The following is a 24799-nucleotide window of genomic DNA, read 5'->3' as shown; positions in this document are numbered from 1 at the left end:
ATTGAGACACAGAGAAATTAAATAACTTGTACATTAGTATAACTGGCTATTATTAACTAGCACCAGGACTGAACACAGGAAGTTGACTCCAGGGTCCATACTTATAACCATGATATGTTATATATAACCTGGAGATTTGCCTGCCCAGTAGTATCCACCTACCTTGACCTTGATCTCACACCTAGTTGATGACCAGGCAACTCCTGTCCTCCCTCCAGTGACAGCCCTACCTCAACAGGTCCTGTCAATCATCACTTACAGAAAAAAACTGCCCTGGGCCTCAGCACAAGTCTAACCAACTGAACAGAGTGGGCATGTACATGGATGAACTAATTCTTCATAGAAACCCAGGTCAGGAGACTACCTTCCAAAGCAAGACAGGTCAAAGGCTTCAGAGTGGAGGAAGCAACCACTGGGAAACCTTAAGGGACTCTCTTACTTAATAACGAAGATCTACCTGCTATGTACCACAGGTCTCTTAAATGTAACCAAAAGTTCAATGTAAACCTAGAGGGTTGATTTTATCAAAGAGGATGTACATTTCACTGATCTTGTATTTAAATTAATTTTCCATTACTATTCAGGTAAACCTCAAACTATGAGCACATGCCAGAGCTTTGTGGTCCTAGATATGGATGGGCAATGAAAGAAAGAAACACACAGGCTGTCTTCTACAGAGATCTTCCTGTAAGAAGGTCCTTCCTAGTTAGCTTGACACTATGTAACACAATGTTTCAACAACTAGTCAAAAATATTTCAACACATTCACATCATATATTGGGTGTTTCATAAGCCACATACCAAATGGAGTCTTAAATCATCCTGCAAAATAAACATTCATTTATCTTTACAGTCATGCATAAATTGGAATAAAAGCTTAGACGTTCCTATATTCTGATTTTTTTTTCCTACCAGGAAAAATTATCAATGAAGTTTTTTGTAGAAAATGAAAAAACACAGACAGTGATTTTCTTCCAAGCGTATCTTCCATTTTCAAATATGAAAATGCAATCAGGCACTAAATGTGTTTACAAAACATATTCATTGAGAAACTTCATGACTGACTTACCTATTGGATTTCTATTGAAGAACAATACCGGAGCTCTCAAAATGCTCTCCAACATTTTATCGTGCAATGTTTGTGAAGAATTAACAAGGACATAGAATATCAACAGAGACCTTGTGATGCCAAAAAGAATGGTAGACACGGTTAACCCTGAAATAAAGAAATATCACTCAGCACAAGATCTCTGCCTTATCCTCAATGATGCTGAAGCATGATAGGCACTTGATAAAGATACTGTGTATTTTACCCTATAAATAACATTTACATAGACATTTACATACATATAGAATAAATAAAATTGTATATATGTAAATACATATAAAGTAAAATCTGTAAGAGTTTAATGCTTTCACAAAATATATTTATAAACAAGAATATAAAAATCAATGTTTTCCTCTCACTAAATAGAAACAACACAGGGGGAAAAATATCATGTGTAAACTACACTTTCATTCTAGGCTTTCCTAATTCAATTACAAGTTCTAATAAAAACTCACAAGATTGATAATTATAAAAAGTAGTTGATCTTCTCTCTGCATTTCAAATCTCACTATTTACACCATGCCCTGTAATCTAAAAGTGAGGTATGCTTTAGTACCAAGTTATGACCAACCTAGACAAAATATTAAAAAGCACAGACATTACTTTGCCAACAAAGGTCCATCTAGTCAAGGCTATGGTTTTTCCAGTGGTCATGTATGGATGTGAGAGTTGGACTATAAAGAAAGCTGAGTGCTGAAGAATTGATGCTTTCGAACTGTGGTGGTGGAGAAGACTCTTGAGAGTCCCCTGGACTGCAAGGAGATCCAACCAGTCCATCCTAAAGGAAATCAGTCCTGAATATTCATTGGAAGGACTGATGTTGAAGCTGCAGCTCCAATACTTTGGCCACCTGATGCGAAGAACTGACTCATTTGAAAAGACCCTGATGCTGGGAAAGATTGAAGGCAGGAGAAGAAGAGGATGACAGAGGATGAAATGGTTGGATGGCATCGCTGACTCAATGGGCATGAGTTTGAGTAAACTCTGGAGTTGGTGATGGACAGGGAGGCCTGGCGTGCTGCAGTCCATGGGGTCACAGAGTCAGACACGACTGAGCAACTGAACTGAACTGAATGCTTTAGTACCAACATGTGAATTAACAGGGAATAGGAGAAATGATTTACCATTTCCCTGTAGTTTACAATGAAATTTACTTCCATGTAAACTAGCTTCTCAAGAACCTACTGTATAGCACAGGTAACTCTACACAATGCTCTGCTGCTGCTGCTGCTAAGTCGCCTCAGTTGTGTCCTACTCTGTGCGACCCCATAGACGGCAGCCCACCAGGCTCCCCCATCCCTGGGATTCTCCAGGCAAGAACACTGGAGTGGGTTGCCATTTCCTTCTCCAATGCATGAAAGTGAAAAGTGAAAGTGAAGTAGCTGAGTCTTGTCTGACTCCTAGCAACCCCATGGACTGTGGCCCACCAGGCTCCTCCATCCATGGGATTTTCCAGGCAAGAATGCTGGAGTGGAGTGCCATTGCCTTCTCTGACACAATGCTCTATGGTGACCTAAATGGGAAGGAAATCCAAAAAAGAGAGGATATATGTATCATTGGTTCACTTTTCTGTACAGCAGAAACTAACACAATATTGGAGAGCAACTATACTGAAATAAAAATTAATAAAAATTAAAAATATTAAAAATAAAGTAGCTACTTCTATGCTCAAGTAGCTTTAAAGAGTATAAAAAGACCATGTGTTAAGTTGCATGTGGACAATCACTTTAATAATTGAACTGTAAGAAACTACAAATTATGTTTTGACATGGGGTAATTAATCTAAACAAGCAAATAATCTCTTAACTGTTTGATAGAACCCAAAAGTATATGTAAATAAATATTATCATTTAAATTTATGTTTTATCAATGACATAAATGAACACTACTATGCATATAAATCAATAACTTCAGATTGCAGACAACACCACCCTGATGGCAGAAAGTGAAGAGGAACTAAAAAGCCTCTTGATGAAAGTGAAGGAGAAGAGTGAAAAAGTTGGCTTAAAGCTCAACATTCAGAAAACTAAGATCATGGCATCTGGTCCCATCTCTTTGTGGAAAATAGATGGGGAAACAGTGGAAACAGTGGCTGACTTTATTTTTTTGGGCTCCAAAATCACTGCAGATGGTGACTGCAGCCATGAAATTAAAAGACGCTTACTCCTTGGAAGGAAAGTTATGACCAACCTGGATAGCATATTTAAAAGCAGAGACATTACTTTGCCAACAAAGGTCCATCTAGTCAAGGCTATGGCTTTTCCAGTGGTTATGTATGGATGTGAGAGTTGGACTGTGAAGACAGCTGAGTGCTGAAGAATTGATGCTTTCGAACTGTGGTGTTGGAGAAGACTCTCGAGAGTCCCTTGGACTGCAAGGAGATCCAACCAGTCCATCCTAAAGGAGATCAGTCCTGAGTTCATTGGAAGGACTGATGTTGAAGCTGAAGCTCCAATACTTTGGCCACTTCATGCCAAGAGTTGACTCATTGGAAAAGACCCTGAAGCCCAGAAAGATTGAGGGCAGGAGGAGAAGGGGATGACAGAGGATGAGATGGCTGGATGGCATCACCACCTCGATGGACATGGGTTTGGGTAGACTCCGGGAGTTGGTGATGGACAGGGAGGCCTGGCGTGCTGCAGTTCATGGGATCGCAAAGAGTCGGACATGACTGAAGGACTGAACTGAACTGATGCATATAAAAATTCAAACAGCCCTCTAAACATCTCTTCAACTCACAATGCTGAATAGATTTGGAGTAACTTCTATAATAAATATTCCATCGAGCAGTTTTTTCCATTCAGCTGACCCGTGTTATTTAAATTCTGAAAGCTGCTCAAATTCCTGAATTCCATTAACAGGCATTTAGCCTTAGTCCACCATCCCATATGGATGAGTAACAGAATCCCTTTCTTCTTCTCTAAGCTCTCATTGTCCACCAATTCAAAAGGTAAACTGCTGGTAGACTCAAGTTTCTTATCAAGTAATAAACAAAATAAATGCCAAATTTCAATGAGTGGATTTTTACATAATTCAGTCTTCATTAATCTTTGTACAAGCACTTGTACAAGCAAACTTTGCCCAAGCATTTTCTGTGAGGATATTTAAATTTTTATTTAGTTTAAAAAATTTTATTAGGGTATAGTTGCTTTACAATGTTTAGTTTCTGATGTACAATGAAGTTAATCAGCTACATGTATATGTATATTCCCTCCCTATTGGACCTCCCTTCCCCCCCCATGCCTCCCCTCTAGGTCACCACAGAACACTGAGCTGAGCTCTCTGTACTATACAGCAGCTTCCCACTAGCTATCTGTCTTACACATGGTACTGTATGCATGTCATGCCTAATCTCCCAATTCATCTTCCCCACCTCCCTACCCCTTGCTGTGTCTACATGTCTGTTCTCTACATTTATGACTCCATTACTGCCCTGTAAATAAGATGTATCTGTACTATTTTTCTAGATTCCATATATATGCATTAATATAAGCATTTTGTTTGTTTTCCTCTTTCTGACTTACTTTACTCTGTATGGTAGACTCTAGGTCCATCCACGTCTCTACAAATGACCCAAATTCATTCCTCTCTATGGATGAGTATTCTAGTGTATGCTGCTGCTGCTGCTGCTAAGTCGCTTCAGTCGTGTCAGACTCTGTGTGACCCTTTAGACGGCAGCCCACCAGGCTCCCCGTCCCTGGGATTCTTCAGGCAAGAATACTGGAGTGGGTTGCCATTTCCTTATCCAGTGCACGAAAGTCAAAAGTGCAGTCGCTCAGTCATGTCTGACTCTTAGCGACTGGGGTCCCTGGCTGTAGCCTACCAGGCTCCTTCATCCATGGGATTTTCCAGGTGAGAGTACTGGAGTGGGGTGCCATTGCCTTCTCCAATTCCAGTGTATAATGTACCATAAATGAGGTGAAAAGACAACACTGAGAATGGGGGAAAATAACTGCAAACTAAGCAACTGACCAGGGATTAATCTCCACAATATACACTTTATGCAGCTCAATATCAAAAAAGCAAACAAGCCAATCAAAAAATGGGCAGAAGACCTAAATAGACATTCCTTCAAAGGAGACATACATGTAGGCAAGAGGCACATGAAAAGATGGTCAACATCACTATCAGAGAAATGTAGGTCAAAACTACAATAGGTATCACCTCACACCAGGCAAAATGACCATCATGAAAAATACACAAACAATAAATGCTAAAGAATGTGGATGAAAGGTCATCTTCTTGCACTGTTGGTAAGAATGTAAATTGATACAGCCACTATGGAAAACAGTATGGAGGTTCCTTAAAAAACTAAAAATAGAACTACCATATGATCCAGTAATCTCACAACTAGGCCTGTACCCTGGGACAACCATAATTCAAAAAGATACATGTACCCCAATATTCATAGAAGCAATATTTACAAAAGCCAGGGCATGGAAGCAACTTAAATGTCCATCAAAAAATGAATGGATAAAGAAGATATTTACAATTTTAGGTGAAGATATCCTTTAAGTAACATGCAAGCTATTAAGCTATATGTATTCTAAACACACTTGTGAATAGAGAGAGTCATGTCAGTCTAGTCTGGCAAGCCAAATGTTAAATTAATCACACAGCTGAGGAGGATATAACACTGTGATCTCAAGGTAAGAAAGAGAAGGAATCCCAATCCTAGACACTGAATTTCCCCTGCTTAGCTTCTCTAGTAATTAGTGAAGCCCAAGAGATAAGCAGTGTGGTAAAGGGGAGCTTTGCATACCTGCAAGGGAATAATGCTTTTATTTGGGGCCCATGCTGCCAAAGGATTTCATCCAAGATCAATAAAAGCCAGGGCTTATTCAGACAGAATTGGAACAACCTCAATTACAGCAAGGGGCTCCATTTCTAATCCCCTTACCATCTATATAGCTATAAAAGATTTAGCTAAAGCAATCTATTTAACAAACAATTGCCATGTATTTCCAGGGGCTGATTTTGTGAATGTGCAATCCTGGATTAACTACCAACATTCAGTACAAAGCAAATTAAGAATATACATTCAAACTCTTTTCTTCTGGTAGAGCTTTAAAATAATTATTGTAATTAGTTCACAGAGTAAATGCAACTAAGACAATCTGTTAAGGCATTGCTGAATTACTCTGGAAGCCCTAGTTTATCACTCAGACTCATTATAAACACCTTAGACTCTGGTATAATGGAGCAAAGGACTCAACTTTACCTGAATAAACTCCTAAGTACCAGTTCAGAACAAACATTACATCTTCAGCTTCTTTTACATATGTCCCAAAATGCAGACCACTTTGTACATTTGCCCTATGGAACAGGGAAGAAAAAATATTACACTATAGATTATATATAGAATATACACAAATATAAAAAAAATAAAATTCTAGAAATGTATGTTATGCTATAAAGCATTCCCAGGTTCATAAGACCCTGTGTATATCTCCCTTTTAAAAGTCTGACACAACCTTCAGCTTTCAAAATTATCTGTGAAGACAGACTTAGAAAATGAACTTATGGTTGCCGAGGAGAAGGATAGTTAGAGAGTTTGGATGGTCATGCACACATTGCTATATTTAAAACAGGTAACCAATAAGGACTTATTATATAGCATATGGAACTCTGCCCAGTGTTATGTGGCAGCCTGGATGGGAGGGGTTTAGGGGTGGGGAATGGATACATGCATATGTATGACTGAGTCCCTTCACTGTGCACCTGAAACTATCATAAGATTGTTGATCAGCTATACCCCAATACTATATTAAAAGTTCAAAAGAAGAAAAAAAAATTCTTTGAAGAAGTTGCTAAAGGGAGGGACATGGGGACAGACCATGGTGGGGATCACACACCACCCACAGGAACTTTCATTTTTCTTCAGGGAAATTACATAAGGATCAGTCCCTCTGACTCTGTAGGAAAGTGAGGCTTCATGTAGATTTCACAGCACTTTCAGTCAGACCAGGAATCACTCACCAGAATGCAAGCCACCAATCCTGCAGGACATAGGCAACCTGGAGCAAGAAACAACAGTCACTCACACACTGACATTACAGAGCCTCACACCCTGCTCACCAGGCTAGGGGATGGAAAGGCTCCAGAACATGGAGACGGTCCTTCTAGCTCAGGTCTGTGCCAAGCCCCAAACCCCAGATGACCACAGGTCAGGGGAGGGGCTCTTGCAATTTAATACCTTTAAAAGAAATCCCCTTTTCCCTAGAAGACTTTGCTTCCAAAATATAATGTACTTCAATGCAAATCCAAGTGGACTGCAAAAGGCAGAAATAACAGGACAAATGTTGGGATTTTTCAAAGCAAAAAGCTTGACAGGTACACTGATGATCAGTTCCGGTGTCAGCTTGGTTGGGCCAGTCTCGACTGATTCAACCAAACAATCTTCTAGATATTTTTGGGAAGGTGTTTTGTGGATGTGGTTCAAATCCATCATCAGAACTTTAGTAGAGAAGATTCCTCAACACTGTGGTGGCTTCATCCAGTCAGTCAAAGGCCCTAAGAGCAAAACCTGAGGCTTCCTGGAGTAGGAAGAAATTCTGCCTCAAGACAGTAGGGTCAGCTCCTATCTGAGGTTCCAGCCTGCAAGCCTGCCTTTCAGATTTCACATTTACCCAGCAAGATCCCACAACTTCATGAGCCAATTCTCTGAGATAAATCTCTTAATACACAAAAATAATTATAAAATACAGTATAAATAGTACATAAACAACAAGCTGAGTGCATAAACCAAAATAAATGCCCTTACGTACCTGAGCTGCAATGTTTACTAGAATAAGGAAGATGATGATAGACCAGTCAGAATGGGCTGTGAAGTAATTCTCATAGGTCTTAAAACCAACTTTTCCTTCCAAATAGTCCTCTGGAGCTAGTATAACCTGTATATTTTCAGTCTGGAAGGGAAAAATGGCAGTGAGAGATGAAGTTTTAAATAATGAACCCCAAATTTCAAGAGTTCAACAGTGCCTTGCTCTGCAAAGCTGTGGGGAAACAGATACATCTCATATACTGGTAGAAGTGCAGGATGGTCCATCTCCTATAGAGAAGGGTGTAGGAATATCTGGCCAAATCACGTATGTGTTTACCCTTGGACCAAGCCATCCTACTTCTAGGAATCTATTAGAAATAAAAAAAACATTTGCACAAGATTATTCACTGTTGGGTACCTTTGCTTAAAACAGATCACGACTCTCAGCACACACACACAAAAATCAATTAATGTATAAATTCAGAAGCTTGCTCTAAAATAACACAGGAAATGATATGTAGCTAATGTATCCCTCTAGATGACTTTTGTCACTCAATGATAGAAACATAAAGCATACTTGGGGCTCAAAATACTGGCCAAATACAGTAAACTGAGTTCACAGGGTAAGTTGGAGTAATACGAGTTTGAATAGCACATTGCAAGCACATGATCTGAATCTATTTGATTCCTCAATTTTAGAGAGTGATTCCTGAGTTTAGAAAGTGAACAACTAATCCAAATACTTATCAGAATCATCCAGGCTCTTGGGTTTGGATATCAAAGAATATCTGTGCATGTTTTTAAGGGAAATCTAGTGCATTTCTGCATTTCTGTCTGGAGGACTTAGAATGCATTATAGAGTCACAGGGGGCTAGGATATCCTCAGCTCTATCCTGGTCACTGGGATTCAAGGTGGATAAGATGTGATTCTTCGTCTTGAAGGGTAAGAAAGGAGGATGGGAACTAACACTGAAGTGTCTACCATGTCTCAGGTCCTCTGCATACATTACCTCTGGCCTATCATAAACCATCTGACAGTGAGACAAAATAATATCATCAGTCACATGCAGTACTAGAACATTTTAACATATAGGAGAAGTAGGTGATTTAACATGGTAACAGCAGGACTAAGTCTAAGGGGGTCTTCACATTAAAGCCTCTGGATGCATAAGGGAAGCCAGAGGCCGCCAGGATGAATAGGATGTAACTACGGTAAACTGATGAGTTCTCAATCAGTGTGAGCCACATTCACTCAGAAATTCATAGCAGTGTACCCACTACTGATCTCCATAAGATTCTCCATCCTACACCCAAAGGGGAACCCCAAGCAGGTTTGCTTCCTTCATGCTCTTCTAATTCTACCAATTCCATGCAACAAGACTTTGGGAACCTTAGGGTCCACTTTGGGAAAAATGAAGATGTCATGAGCAGAGCAGACTGAAGGTCCATGAGACCACCAAGAGCAGACAGACCCAGGCACAACTCACATCTTGGTCCTCTTGAGCCACATCTTTCGATAAGGGTCTTGGGGATTGGAGAGACTGAACCAAAGACTCAGTGATCACAGTGGGAGCTCCTGGAACTGGAGATGGTTCAGACTGCTCATTCCCCTTCTCAAAAAGGGAAAAAATATCTACCCCAGATTTCAGGAACTCAGAGTAAGTTCCTCTTTCCACTGTTTTGCCCTAAAATGAAAAAGTTGAGACAAATTAATTTATATTTGATAATATTAAACCAACTTAAATACTAATCAAAAAAAGTTATCTGGTTTTAAATTATTACTTTTGAAAAAAAATGATCCCTCGGGCTAGAATTCTTGTGGAGAAATCTAGTTCAGTCAGCTCAGGACACAACTAAGCATTGTGTTCTCTGCCAAACCCTGTCCCTGTGTCAGGTGCTGGGGGATATGAAAGAAACGTTTGCTCATGTTTAAGAATGGAGGCCACTGACATGACTAACCTGGGAACTTAGGAAAGCAAGAAGTACAGAGGTTGGTGGCAGGATCAGCACAGTCTTTTTAGACAACATGGGAATTGAGAGGAGCCTCATGTGACAATTCTAGGAAAGAAATTTAAACTTAACCCAGAGGTGGGGACCAGCATATCTGCATATAGGTAAGAGTCATTCATTAAATCTTCACTGATCACTGTCACCGTCACATTATCATGTGCCCGGCTGGGATAATAGGAGCCAGCCCTGGAGAGAAAATCCATGAGAGGCATCTCCATGGTCTCTACAACTGCCCCACACACACTCAGCAAGTTCCCAACTGAAAATTCAATATTCCACCTGATAAAGTAATTAAACAAGGAGGCCGTGGGACTGGAGTGGCTCTAAAGCCTGGCAGTCTGTGCCCACAAACCAAAACCTAAGGCAGAATCAATGCACTCAGATCCAAGAAAAAAACAGGAATGATCAACCACAAGCAGCCACCAGGCGTCCCCAAATTGGCAACTGCTTAAAATACAGCCAATCAAATCACTTTCTTTGAACACATGTGACACATCCTTACACAGTTTCCCTCCCTTACAAAGTCATATAAAATAATTCGTAGATGTTTCACTATTTTCTGACTCCTTGAAACCAGACTCAGCTGATTTATTCAGTAGCAAATAAAACACCAGGGGAAAAAAATCTCAGGAGGCAAAACTCATCAAATGAGAGCAGCTGTGGTTAAGGCAGCTCAGGTGGAGGGAGATGGCCCAGGACTCTCGCTGGGACCCCTATCACCCTCTCCCCTGAGGGCATCCACTGGGAGAAACGCAGGGCAGCATTTGCATAACACCTGATACTGCAGAACTAGAAAATTGTACAGGATATATTGTGTCTTGTTCCACTTGGGAAGCAAAATTCACACATCTCTTTAGTGAAATTACCACTGATCACTTCATACCTGTAATATGCACAATGAAATGACTGTTAGTAGAAAGACAACAATTTCACTCAACAGTCAAACACTGACAATTTCAAGGGGACAAGGGGGCAGCTATCCCCTCTCTGCTGTGAGAGAGGGACCAGACAAACAGTGAGGATGGACCCCAACTCATGCAGGGGTGCTCATCAAAGGACAAATAGTTGTTTGGTTAGTACTAAAAATCGGAGAAGGCAATGGCACCCCACTCCAGTACACTTGCCTGGAAAATCCCATGGACAGAGGAGCCTGGTAGGCTGCAGTCCATGGGGTCGCTAGGAGTTGGACACCACTGAGCGACTTCACTTTCACTTTTCACTTTCATGCATTGGAGAAGGAAATGGCAACCCACTCCAGTGTTCTTGCCTGGAGAATCCCAGGGACGGGGAGCCTGGTGGGCTGCCGTCTACGGGATCGCACAGAGTCGGACACAACTGAAGCGACTTAGCAGCAGTACTAAAACTGGGGGTAGTGTCCTCAAAGGAAGCAATAAGGGGACCCTAAAACATCTAGGGATAGGCTAAATAAGTTATTCTCCTGCCCACTGATCCTGCGCTCGTAACACTGTCAACACTGGGTTTACACACTAGAATAGCCCCCTCTGCATATGAAATCAACTGCTCTCAAACTTAAAAACCTCAGCCCCTCCCTCCATTCCTAGAGGAGTGAAAAGGAGTCAACACATGGATCTGCTTGCAAAGATGTAGGGGTTCTGTATCTTAATAATCTTTCTTGGAGCAGAGATTCATTTCAGAAGTCAGGGATTTGACCAAGGGCCTGTGGAGCAGTCAGGGGTTAACAACAAAGGTGCTGAGACTCAGAGGCAAACAAGCCAAGGAGTGAAGCATCAAATGACCACCAAGTCTGAACACTTTTCACTACTTTCCACTCAACCCCCAACCATGCTAGGAGCTGTCGGTTGGATGATGCCCCCTCCTCAAAAAGATAAGTTCAAACATGACACCTGTGAACGTGACCTTACTGGAAACGGTGTCTTTGCAGATGTAATCAAGTTAAGATGAGGTCATACTCGAGCAGGATGACTCTACATCCAATATGACTGATGTCATCATGAGAATAGCAGAGACTCAGATTGACATGGCAACAACGGCCATGTGACATCAGAGGCAGAGACCACAGTGCTGCAGCTGGAAGCCAAGGAACACAAGGAAGACTGCTGCTGCTGCTAAGTCATTTCAGTCATGTCCGACTCTGTGCGACCCCATAGACAGTAGCCCACCAGGCTCCCCCATCCCTAGGATTCTCCAGGCAATAACACTGGAGTGGGCTGGTGAACACCAAAGACTGGAAGGAAGGATTGCCCCTGAGCCTTCAGGAGAGAACGGCCCTGCCAGCACCTGATTTGGGACCTGTGGCCTCCATAACAGGGAGACAATAAGCTTCTGCTGTTTTAAGTCATTCATTTTGCAGTACTTGGTTACGACAGCTCTAGAAACTGATACTCTAGCCTCAGCCCACACTTCTGTCTTCTCACATTTACTAAAATTTCTAACTGCTTCTGCTATTGCCCCTCCAGTGACCATCAAAGGAATCACTTAACTTCCATATCAGACCACAATACTCCTCTGCTCTGGACCGTCCAAGGCTTCCATCCCACTTCTACCCATTGCCCACTGCCTGGAGACCAGCTCCCTCCACAGCCCCCTGCTCACTCCCCTCAGACATGCTGGTCTTTCTGCCATTCCTCCAACCTAACAGGTCACCTTCTTCCTTAGGACTTGCTGCCTCAGACCCCCTCCCCCAGGTGACTGTGGGGCCCCCACCTTCATGTCATTCAGACCCCGTGAGGCACCAGCTCCTCAGGGAGGCAGCCAGGATGTTAGCCCACCTCTCTCTCTTTCACATCTGTCCCCATAAGAACAGGAGCCCCATGAAGGCAGGGCCTTGTACTCCTGCTGCACAGGCTCCCACACATATCAGGGACATAGAGAGACCTGGGCAGTGAGACCCAGCAACTGGCGACACCAGCAGAGTGGACATCTCTGACCTAGGGGTTTGGCTACCCAACCTCATTTCTGGTGTTAGTAGAAGATGCTCTTTAGGCAAACTATGTATAACAATCAATTGGATACCAACAGATCTTAGATCTCTAAATAATATACTTTGACTTAAGTCTAATTTCTAAAAAATACACTTGGACTAAATAAAATTGCATCATTATCCCAAACAAATTTCATTAGAACATTGATGATTCAATAACCCTCTGGTTGCATTTCTATATACTTTAGGGTTTATGTGACTTAGAGTGTAGTAGTGACATTTCTACAGGTCTTTGGATTTATTCTCCAAGGCAAGAACACCAGCTCTGAAAAGAAGGGAGTGAAAAATTGAGGGAAAAGAGGGCGTTTACCACGAATCCAGGGAGAGTGACCTGTTGAGAGGTCTGATCTTCAGCATGCCTGAGTGCTAATGATTCCACAGACATCTAGAAACTACTTACTCCTTTCAGTATCAGAATCTGACTTGCATCTTTTAGGTACTGCAGCTGATGAGTCACTAAGATTGTGATCTTCTCCTTCAAGGCCTGACGGATACACCTACAAATGTAAAAGGTACAGAATGCAAAAGCACATTCATGTGGGTGCTTCAAACTGGAAACTTATATTTTGAAAACAATGTGACAAAGACTACACAGCAGTCAAAGATCTGTAGTTTAAATATCAAATCAATAATACAAATTAAATAAACATAAATCAATTAATCCAAATAGGTTCTTAAACTTATCAACAACAAATTTGAACCTAATTCTGCTTAAAAAATTCTACAAAGTGCTCTAGCGAAGGAGATACCAAGAGCTAAGTTCTTTTCCTAAAACTAGGCTTAACAATTATTTACATGCTTCATAAAGAAAAATGTCTGAGTAATACTGAGATTCCAAAACTTAACTGAACTAAAACATTATTTTATCACTATGCAGGAATGGGAGGACAGGGATCTATGTCATATAGAAATGTGTACATTCTTAGACAGCTTTCTAGGTGATTATTTATAATGAATGATGTATGTATTAGCAACAAAAACTGAATAGATTCTTGGTAACCTTTGCCAGAGTGCATTTTCTAGGCACTTGTTCCCAAAGAATGTTAGATAGAAAATGAATGCAAGCATGGCCTCCATCAGTCTCTACAACATTCCCATTTGCAACCAGGAGGCAAATCTTTTTTCATTAGGACTGAATATCTTACAAATATAAAAATAAAAGAACAGAATCCAAACAGCCCAAATCACAGTGGAAACCACCCAATAACTCAGAGCACATACCAGTTTTCTATATCTAGGACCCCACCCCTCACTCAGAGAAGGCGATAGCACCCCACTCCAGTACTCTTGCCTGGAAAATCCCATTGACGGAGGAGACTGGTGCCCTGCAGTCCATGGGGTTGTGAAGAGTCGGGCACGACTGAGTGACTTCCCTTTCACTTTCACGCATTGGAGAAGGAAATGGCAACCCACTCCAGTGTTCTTGTCTGGAGAATCCCAGGGATGAGGGAGCCTGGTGGGCTGCCATCTATGGGGTCCCACAGAGTCGGACATGACTGAAGTGACTTAGCAGCAGCAGTAGCAGCTCCCCTCACTAATCAACCTTAAATTTTATTCACCATAAAAAAAAAAAAAAGCTCCTACATTTAAAATGCAGCTCCAAGCTCACCCACAGGGTCTACAACCTGTCAAGGGAAGCAAGTAGCTGGGTCCAGGGCCCCAGTGACCATGGGCAGGGATCCAGGCAGATACTCTGGGAGCCCAATGCCTTCACAGAGTAAATCTCAGGAACCTGGGCCAAAGCTCAGCTGAGAGAGTCAGATCAAGAGTTTGGAGGCAGCAGACTGCAGCTCAGTCCTTCTCACGAGCCTGACAACATCAGACGAGCAACTCAACCTCAGTTTCTTCATCTCAAAACAAAGTCAATGACAACTCATCCACACCTTCTAAGAAATCAAACCACCAATACACTCAGTAAACGTCAGCCCCCTTCTCCGCTCCTCCCTAACCCACAAGTGGTCCTGTGCTTTGGACTCAGGACAGAAAAGTCCTAAGGGGACACTCTACACTGAGTCTGTGATCAGAAGCAAGACTCCAGGATGTAGACCCATACACCATCGCTTCATTAAGTCCAAAAGGATTCATTTTTACCTTTTGACATGTGTTAGCTCGGCGTTCATAACTAAGCTTCTTGATCAACACCTTTTCAAACTTAGTACTAAAACATTTAAACAGAATTCTTCTCCTTAATTCACAATTACCTGCCAATAGTCCCTGAAGGTGGATGTTAACCAAATGTGAAAGGCTGTTATGTCCAAGATGGACCAACCCAAAGTTTTAAAACATTTTCTTCCTCACATTCCATCACAGATGAGGTAATATAAATTATTACAATGAAGTGATCAGTTGATTTCTTTGAATTTTTCCTAAATAATGCTTTTATCCAATCACTAGATAAATACACTATTTTCCAAGTTTTTAGAGGAAAGATTTCCAAGTCATGCCATACAAACGACTGAGTCAACAACCAGTTGTTTAACTGTTATTCCTATATACAGGCTGTATTAATCCTATAATCCCACATATAATCCTATATAAGGGCTGTATTAAGAGGGGACACATCCCGTGGTGAAGGTGATACAAATAAGACAGAGAGAGTCCCCACCTCCATTCATTCAATCAGCAGAGGTTTGTTGAAGAGCCAGGCACTGTCCTAAGTGCAGAGGATACACCCATACATCAAGATGGAAATCAATACTCTGTACTGTGTACAAAGGGACACACAGAACGAGTGTAGAAAATGCACTATTGCACTGTGACATGTTTTATGAAGGAAAAGCACAGGGTGCTACTGTCTTAGATGGGGAGACACAGGAATCCTGAGCCTCTCTGGGGAAACATCCTGGAAGAAGACACAGCAGGTGCAGGGGTCCTGGAACAGAACACGCTGGGCTGAGGCGCTTTCCTGCATTCACAGCTTAGGAGGGCTTGGGGGGACTCATAAATGGTCAAGTGCACCTACTGAGGGCTGTGGGAAGACAGAGGGCACGGGCACCCTGGAGGAGCAGGAGGGAATGGCAGGGCTCATCTTTCACCTTCTTTCTGTGTCTTGGGACACTGCTCCCTGGCTCTGGACAGAGGAACCAGTATGTACAGACAGAGAGGAGTGAGAAAGAACCCACCACAAAGCCAGCACAGCTGGACACCAAGTTGGTGTGGGTTTCCAGTGATGAGCTGGAAAAGCTTATGGGAGCAGATGACAAAGAAGCCTGTTCTCTGAGCACCTGGAGCTGCATCCTGAACAAGAGGGGTCGAGGGGGCTCTGTGAAGGGCTGGAGCAGGAGGGTGAGCTGTGTATATGGCAGTGTGGGAATCTGATCAGGACAGACCTGAAGAGCTGATGATACAAGAGGAGTGGGTCTGGGATGTGGGGCTGAACCAGGATGGGATCCATAGCATGATAAAACTCCATCAGTTCACCTATGGCCTCTTACCTTCTGTAGGTGATAGAACCCACTTAGTGCACCCAACATAAAACTCCCCAACATAAACTCACAAACCTCAATGTCCTTGGAGATAGAGTCATGACTGTAGGAAACTGCTAATGGCAAGTAGAAGTGTGATTCATCCACTTTTAATACAAAACCCTCCCCATGACTAAGTCTCCATATGACCACCATCTCTCACAGCATATTGTTCCATTCAATTCTCTAACTTGAGAACACTCTCCAGTTGCTGCTGAGTGGTTTCCTAAATTGCTTTCATGTTTTCTGCTTTAAGTCACCCTAAAGGATGTGGTTCTGATCAGCAGACAACAATCTTAAGCTTGCTTCTATCAAGTATATATCCAAAGTAGTACACCCGAAATATCTGAGAGAATTTTACAAATATCTCCTGTGTTTGAAAAAAAAATTCAGGAGAATTTCTGTGATCAGTACACTGTACTTGGCACTAAAATGCCTGCTCTCCCCTCCCTGTGACACGGATGCAACCACCAGTAGAAACTATTCCTACAGTGATGGGGAACTTGTGCAGATGCTCACAGGGTGACAGACACTTGTAAGTCTGGGGTGGGGCACTGGGAACAAGGAGCCTGCTATACTCACGATGCCAGGAGGGTAGGGGTGGGGAATCCCTGCACAGCACTAGCTTCTGTCATTCAATTCACGGCAAGACACAAGGCACATCTCTAAGGGAAAATTCATCAATTCATGATGAGGAGAGGGTGGGAAATGGGAGTCAAATCAGAGAGCTGGGGGCCATGCCATGTGTCAGCTGCCCTGTTCACTCACGTTCTAAAAGATTCAATGATACTATACAGTTTTTTTTTTTTTAATTGTGGTAAAATATACCTAACATGAAATTTACCATTTCTGCCATTTTAAGCAGACAGCTCAGTGGCATTAAGTACATTCACATTGTTGTGCAGCTATGACCACCATCCATCTCTACAATTCTTTCATCACCCCAACACTGAGTACATTTTACATTCGGGCAAGTTTCACCAAAGACTAACGACCTCTGCTTAGTGGATGTGGAACCCCAGCTTCTCATGTCCAGAGCTCAGAGCTCCTCACACGTCTCTTTCTCACATTTGCTGACTCTGCTGAAGTCTCTACTTTGCTATTCTGGGCCTGCTGTATATCAATCATGTTCCCTCCAGATTCACTTGCTGATACCTTAGTTATTAGTACCTTGGAATTTGGTGACAGGGACCTTAAAAAAGTAATCCTTACCCTTAGTTATATTCAGTTCACTTCAGTCGCTAAGTCGTGTCCAACTCTTTGCAACCTCATGAATTGCAGCACACCAGGCCTCCCTGTCCATCACCAACTCCCGGAGTTTACTGAAACTCATGTCCATCAAGTCACAGATGCCATTCAGCCATCTCCTCCTCTGTCATCCCCTTCTCCTCCTGCCCTCAATATTTCCCAGCATCTGGGTCTCTTCAAATGAGTCAGCTCTTTGCATCAGGTCACCAAAGTATTGGAGTTTCAGCTTCAACATCAGTCCTTCCAATGAACACACAGGACTGATCTCCTTTAGGATGAACTGGTTGGATCTCCTTGCAGTCCAAGGGACTCTCAAGAGTCTTCTCCAACACCACAGTTCAAAAGAATCAATTCTTCTGTGCTCAGTTTTATTTATAGTCCAACTCACATCCATACATGACTACTGGAAAAACCATAGCCTTAACTAGATGGACCTTTGTTGACAAAGTAATGTCTCTGCTTTTTAATATGCTATCTAGGTTGCTCATAACTTTCCTTCCAAGGAGTAAGTGTCTTAATTTCATGGCTGTAATCACAACCTGCAGTGAGTTTGGAGCCCCCCAAAATAAAGTCTGACACTGTTTCCACTGTTTCCCCATCTATTTTCCATGAAGTGATGGGACTGGATCCCATGATCTTAGTTTTCTGAATGCTGAGCTTTAAGCCAACGTTTTCACTCTCCTCTTTCACTCTCATCAAGAGGCTCTTTAGTTCTTCTTCACTTTCTGCCATAAGGGTGGTGTCATCTGCATATCTGAGGTTATTGATATTTCTCCCAGCAATCTTGATTCCAGTTTGGGCTTCCTCCACCCCAGTGTTTCTCATGATGTACTCTGCATATAATTTAAATAAGCATGGTGACAATATACAGCCTTGACATACTCCTTTTCCTATTTGGAACCAGTGTGTTGTTCCATGTCCAGTTCTAACTGTTGCTTCCTAACCTGCATACAGGTTTCTCAAGAGGCAGGTCAGGTAGTCTTGTATTCCCATCTCTTTCATAATTTTCCACAGTTTATTGTGATCCACAGAGTCAAAGTCTTTTACATAGTCAATAAAGCAGAAATAGATATTTTCTTGCTTTTTCAATGATCCAGCAGATGTTATACTGGACCTAATCTAATCTGACTGGTGTGCGTAGATGAAGAGGAGACTAAGACATAAGGACAGAAACACAGGCATAGAAATCAATGAAGTTAGAACACACCACATCATCATGCACAAAATAAACTAAAAATGGCTTAAAAACTTAATCATAAGATGTGACACCATAAAACTCCTAGTAGAGATTATAGGCAAAACATTCTCTGACATAAATTATACCATTGTTTTCTTAGATCAGTCTCTGAAGGCAATATAAATATAAACAGAAATGTACAAATGGGGGTTTCCCTGATGGTTCAGTGGTAAAGAATCCACCTGTCAATGTGGGAGACATAGGATCCATCCCTGGTTTGGGAAGACCCTACATGCACAAAGCAACTAAGCCCATGTACCACAACTACTGAGCCTGTGCTCTGGAGCCCAGGAGCTGTAATTACTGAGCCCACATACCCTAGAGCCCATGCTCTGCAACAAGAAAAGCCATCACCATGAGAAGCCCATGCATTGCAACTAGAGAGTAGTGCCTATTCACCAAACTAGAGAAAAAAAACCCACAGCAGCAAAGACCCAGGGGAGTCATAAATAATTATTTAAAAAAAATTTTTAAATGCATAAATGGGACCTAATCAAACTTACAAGTTTTTGTACAGCAAAGGAAACCATAAACAAAATGAATACACAGCCTACAGAATGGAAGAAAATATTTCCAAATGATGTGACCAACAAGGGCTTAATTTCCAAAATATACAAACAGCTCATACAACTCAACAACAACAAATCCAATTTTAAAATGGGCAAAATATCTAAATAGACATTTCTCCAAAGGACACATACAGATGGCCAAGAGACATATGAAAAGAAGCTTACCACTGTGAATTATTAGAGAAATGCAAGTCAAAACTACAATGAGGTATCACCTCACACTAGTAAGAATGACCATCATTAAAATAACAATAACTGAGAGGGTATGGAGTAAAGGGAACCCTCCTACACTGCTGGTGGGAATACAAATTGCTGCAGGCACTATGGAAAGCAGTATGGAGGTTCCTCAGAAAACTAAAAATATAATTACCTTATAGTTCAGTAATCCCACTCCTGGGCATATATCTGGATGAAACTATAAACCACATGTACCCGTATATTCATATCAACGCCAGTCACAACAGCCAAAACATGGAAACAACCTAAATGTACATCCACAAATAAATGGACGTGGTACATACAAACAATGCAATACTACTCAGCCACTGAAAAATAAAAAAAAATGTCATTTGCAGAAACATGGATGGACCTGGAGATTATCACACTAAGTGAAGAAAGTCAGAAAGAGAAAGACAAATATCATATAATATCACTTACATGTGGAATCTAAAATATGGCAAAAATGAACTTATCTACAAAACAGAAACAGACTCACAGACAGTGAACAGACTTGCAGTTGCGTGGGTGGAGCCAGTGTTGGGGAGGGATGAACTCAGAATTTAGGATTAGCAGATACAAATTATTATGTATAGAATGGATAAACAAGGTTCTACAGTATAACACAGCAAACTATATCCAGTATTGTGAGAGAAACCATAATGGAAAAGAATATTAAAAAGAATGCATGTATGTGTATGGGCTTCCCACGTGACTCAGTGGGTAAAGAAGCCACCTGCAATACAGGAGATGCAGATGCAGGAAACACAGGTTCAATCCCTGGGCAGGGAATATCCCCTGGATGCAGGCATGGCAACCCACTTCAGTATTCTTGCCTGGAGAATCCCATGGACAGAGGAGTCTGATGGGCTACAGTTCATAAATGTGCAAAGAGTCGGACAGGACTGAAGCAACTGAGCATGCATGCACATGTATGTATATAACTGAGTAACTTTGTCACATGAAGAAATTAACACAATATTACAAATCAATTATATTTCAATAAAAACTTCTTTAAAAAAAGACAGAGATACAGGGGTGCACAAGGACAGAGGGAAGCCCATGTGAGGACATCGTGGTGTGGATGCCATCTGTAGCCAAGGAGAGCAGTCTCAGCAGAAACCAAACCTGCCTACACCTTTAACTTCCAGCCTCAAGAACTGAGAAAATTAACTTCTATTTTTTAAGTACCCCCAACTGTGACAACTTGTATAGACTGAATGTTTTTGTCCTCAAAATACATACATTGAAACCTAATCCCCACTTTAACGGTACTAGAGTATAGCCACTGGGGAGTGACCAGGTCTTGGGGATGGAGCCTGCCTGAAATGGATTAGTGTCCTTATAAAAGGGACCCACACTGCTCCTTCATCCCTGCCACAACTTGAGGACATAGGAACTGGACCCTCACCAGACACTGAATCTTTTGGCACCCTGATTTTGGACTTTCTCAGCCTCTAGAACTGAGAGAGATAAATTTCACTTCTAATGTGCCTTCAACGCATGATGGAGGGAAAGAACTGGCAGCCAATTACCTGGTAACCAAGTCCTACACTCTGATTTAAAAGCCGTACATCATCCTTCTTGTTTCTGAGGTCTGGATCCATCCACAGTGTCTGGATTCATCAGCTGCAAGTTGCAGGGGAAATCTGCCATCTATCCCTCACTTCCTAAAGCACAGACTCTACTCTTCTCCACACGCTGGAAGCACCTTCTGTATTTTCCTGTCCTAACCTCATCAGGAAGTAAGATTTCTCTACAATGGATCTTCTGTGGAGGGAAGGGAGGGGACAGAAGGACATGAGGGCAGAGCAAGCTGAGTCTCCTGGAGCACAAAGGCTTTCCTGAGCTCTCTTCCCTGATCTCTACAGGGTTTTTGCAAAGCAGAGATGACAGAAAACAGGAGTAAACTCACTGTTCAAACAAGTGCCTGCTGACTCCTGCATCCACTGCGCTGAGCGGATCATCCAGGATGTAGATGTCTCTGTCCTGATACACGGCTCTAGAAAACAGAGAGAGATGTCAGGAGAGGACATTTCATACTGCCTGGGTCTCATCTCTGAATCATAATGGTGTCCAACAAATTCATGTTCCTTCTACAAGCCCAGGGAAAGGGCCAAGACCCTGCTTCACACAGGCCCACCCAGTGAGTGGGGTCTGTGTGCTCATGTCCACTAGGAGCTGCAGAGGAAGAGGGGCAGATGGCAACTGAAACCCCATTTACCTGGCAAGGCTGACCCGGGCTTTCTGTCCTTCACTCAGCGGGGTTCCTCCATCTCCTGTTACAGTTAGATCTCCTTTACTCAATTTCTGCAAATCCTGTATGGAGATAAAAAAGGAAAAAAAGAAAAAGATTTAAAATGTGTTCTCCTCCTGCCACCTTAACCTTTATAGTTCTTCATACAAGTGTATAATCAACAGCAATGGGCTTATTTCACAGTGACCAATCTGTAACCTGGAAAATTAAAAAACCTCTCAGGGATTTTCATTGTTTTCTATTCTGTATTTTTTCAAAGCATTTTTGCATTTGACCATTTTAACAGATATTTATTGAGGACTGATTATACTCCAGGCATTGTTCTGGGCACAGCGAATTCAGCCATGAGGAAACAGAGCCCCCAGAGTTTCTCTCCATGGTGGGAGATGGACACAATGGAAAAGTAACCTCAGCGGAAGTACTGAGGACAAGAAGGAAAAGGAAGCCGGCTCAGGGGGGTGGAGAATGAAGGAGGGAAGTGAATCTACACTGGGGTCGAGGGTTCTGCTCAGAGAGGGTGTGAGCAGATCTGGGAGGGGTGGGGGGCTCAGGTAGACCTAGAGAGGCTGCTCCACACAGAGGGAGGGGTGGGTGCAGGGACCACCGGGAGATGCCCAAGGGGTTCAGGACAAGGACACAGGGGAGCGGAGCTAAGTAAGAATGAGGGGAGTGAGGGTAGAGATGGAGTAGGAGGAGCCTGGGGTCACTCCAGTAAAAGGAGGAGGGGATAAGGGAGGACTGATATGGTCTGAGGTTTATAAGGCATCACTCCTGTGCTTTGCAGAAAACAAATAGCCAGGTAGGGGCACGGGTGGATGGAGGGTAAAGGTGGATACAAGTGTGGAGGCTACGAGAATAATCTAGGGAGCAGTGGGAATGGAGAGATGGGGTCACACTCCAGACACACTTGGAAAGCCAAGTCTTTAGGACCTGCTGACAGGATGGATGTGGGCTATAAGAGAAGAGGAGGACTGTGGTGTTTGGGATATTAAGATGGGGAAGGAAAGGGTCTCCATTTACTGAGTTGGGGAAGATGGTGGAGGCAGGTTTAGGATACTTGGCTTGTGGACAAGCTGAGATGACCTCTTGGTGATGTCACATTGCAGCTGGACATGCAGATGTGAACATCTGTGCTAAAGACACAGGTTTGAGAGCTGGTGACCCAGGCTGGTGAAGGCACAGGATTTATTGTATCTTAAATTACCATTTTTGTGGGTCTTGGTCTCTGCTTCCCACTTTCAGAGAAAGGATAACACCTGACCAATGTCTTCATAGTGACACTTAAAGAGTAACAGACACAGACAAGGTCTGTGCAAGAAATGGGAACAGAAAGAGCAGCCTGGGCAGGAAAACCAAAAGGAAAGAAACACTGTGCTCAACAGGCCAGCAGATCAGCTGGACTAAGTAGATGCTTGTCTGTGAAAGCAAGAAAAACTCAATGCTGAGAAGGATATGATGTTTTGACTTGAGGATCTGGGAATCTATCATAAGTTGTATTTGAATATTATTTAAAAAGTAAATAGACAAATAGATCTATTTTCCCCAGGGTATTTGGGGAAATTAAAAAAAAAATGACAACAAAATGACAAGATAACAATCAAGTTTAAGTTACACAGTTATCATATTAGAAATCTTTGAATTATCTACTAAACCCTTCAGGCATCCATCTAAGACACCCAACAGTACCTTTCTGCAGATGACACACTCACTTCTCTGTCTCTACTTTACCAAATGTGGGAGAAAGCATGGTACACTGGTATCTCCATTATAAATAAGTCCTTTGATCTCCCTAAATCTCACTTTCCTCTTCTACAGAATGTGCTACAGAAACAAGAGTCACTGAACTCAAGGATGCTGTGAGAATCTAAGTATGAACACCCTCCATAATGGAAAAAGAATAGGAATTGATTGTAACTTGCTACTTGTGGCTGATGACTATTTTCTCAACAAACCAACAGTGGGAACCCGTTCACAGTGTGGGTCATAACATGCAAAGCACATGACCATAAAGAGAAGAAAGATAGTGTCTCCATCATAAGCCACACTGAAAGCCACAATGACACACAGACACACAGTTTCCCTGCTCACTCAAAGATTAACTGGGGTGTATCCAATGAAAGGCAGCAATTGCTCTGTTATGAAAATTCATCATTATTTCATCTTCTTTCTTTGTTGAGTTCAGAAGTTATTACTATCCCTTGCTTTGGTTTTCATGAACAATAATGAGCCATTTTAAGACAGGTTCCCAGCCACCCACACACACACACAGGTACTGACCTGTGTTTCACTGTTGAAGTCCTTGCAAACTGTTTCACTTAGCTTTCACACGCTTTAATTCTATGTTGTTTCATTTTGTTTCTCAAAATAATAACATATCATAGCACAGCAACATTAATCATATTCTAGAAAAGGAACCTAAACCCACTCATTCACTCAGCACAGTCAGGGCACAAGAAACAGGCTCCCTCCGAGTCTGGTAGCCAGGACTGTGAGTGTGTTGTTGACTCTGACAATTATTTATGGACCAGCCCCAAATGTGAAAAACATTTCAGAGAATTTGATGCAAAATCCAAGTCAGCTAATTTTCCAGTCACTATTTTCTGATTACGTTAAAGGTGAAAGCCTGACTTGAGTATATACTATAATTCCTCCCACTGACAGGAAGGTGCTCTTATTCACGTTCTTTTCCTTTAAGTTAAATTTTACCAATTTTCACTGAACAGCAGACACACACACTAGAGGCAAACTAGGAAATGGCGATGCTGGTTTGACACCATCCATGCAGAAGCACATCAAGGGCCCTTCATCAACTGCAGAGACTTAAGAGTAGAGGCACCACAGAGCAGACTGTTGAAATGCTTAATGTGGCCTAGACATGCCCTGGCAGAGGAGGGCTGGACTCTAGAGTCTAGCAGCAGGAGCCCTGCCTTCCTTCACAGCTTTTCTTCCATGTGGAATCATCCCT

At 42.2% G+C, this 24799-nt stretch overlaps 1 protein-coding gene across 1 annotated transcript in view; it reads right to left on the bottom strand.

Annotated features, from left to right (window-relative positions):
- Window positions 1–24799, bottom strand: part of LOC133258058 (ATP-binding cassette sub-family C member 4-like) — a 119200-nt gene that overhangs the window by 74292 nt on the left and 20109 nt on the right. The window contains exons 7-14 of the mRNA XM_061434397.1: window positions 21802–21896; window positions 21493–21579; window positions 13244–13340; window positions 9359–9556; window positions 7876–8016; window positions 7088–7125; window positions 6330–6424; window positions 1070–1216 (exon numbers count right to left, since the gene is read on the bottom strand). Of these exons, the coding sequence (XP_061290381.1) occupies window positions 1070–1216; window positions 6330–6424; window positions 7088–7125; window positions 7876–8016; window positions 9359–9556; window positions 13244–13340; window positions 21493–21579; window positions 21802–21896 (898 nt within the window). The remainder of the gene's footprint in view (window positions 1–1069; window positions 1217–6329; window positions 6425–7087; window positions 7126–7875; window positions 8017–9358; window positions 9557–13243; window positions 13341–21492; window positions 21580–21801; window positions 21897–24799) is intronic.

The sequence above is a fragment of the Bos javanicus genome, chromosome 12 (genome assembly GCF_032452875.1).
Source record: "Bos javanicus breed banteng chromosome 12, ARS-OSU_banteng_1.0, whole genome shotgun sequence".
Taxonomy (NCBI): domain Eukaryota; kingdom Metazoa; phylum Chordata; class Mammalia; order Artiodactyla; family Bovidae; genus Bos; species Bos javanicus.
The sequence above is the reverse complement of the archived record's forward strand: the minus strand, read 5'-3'. Positions and strand labels throughout refer to the sequence as shown.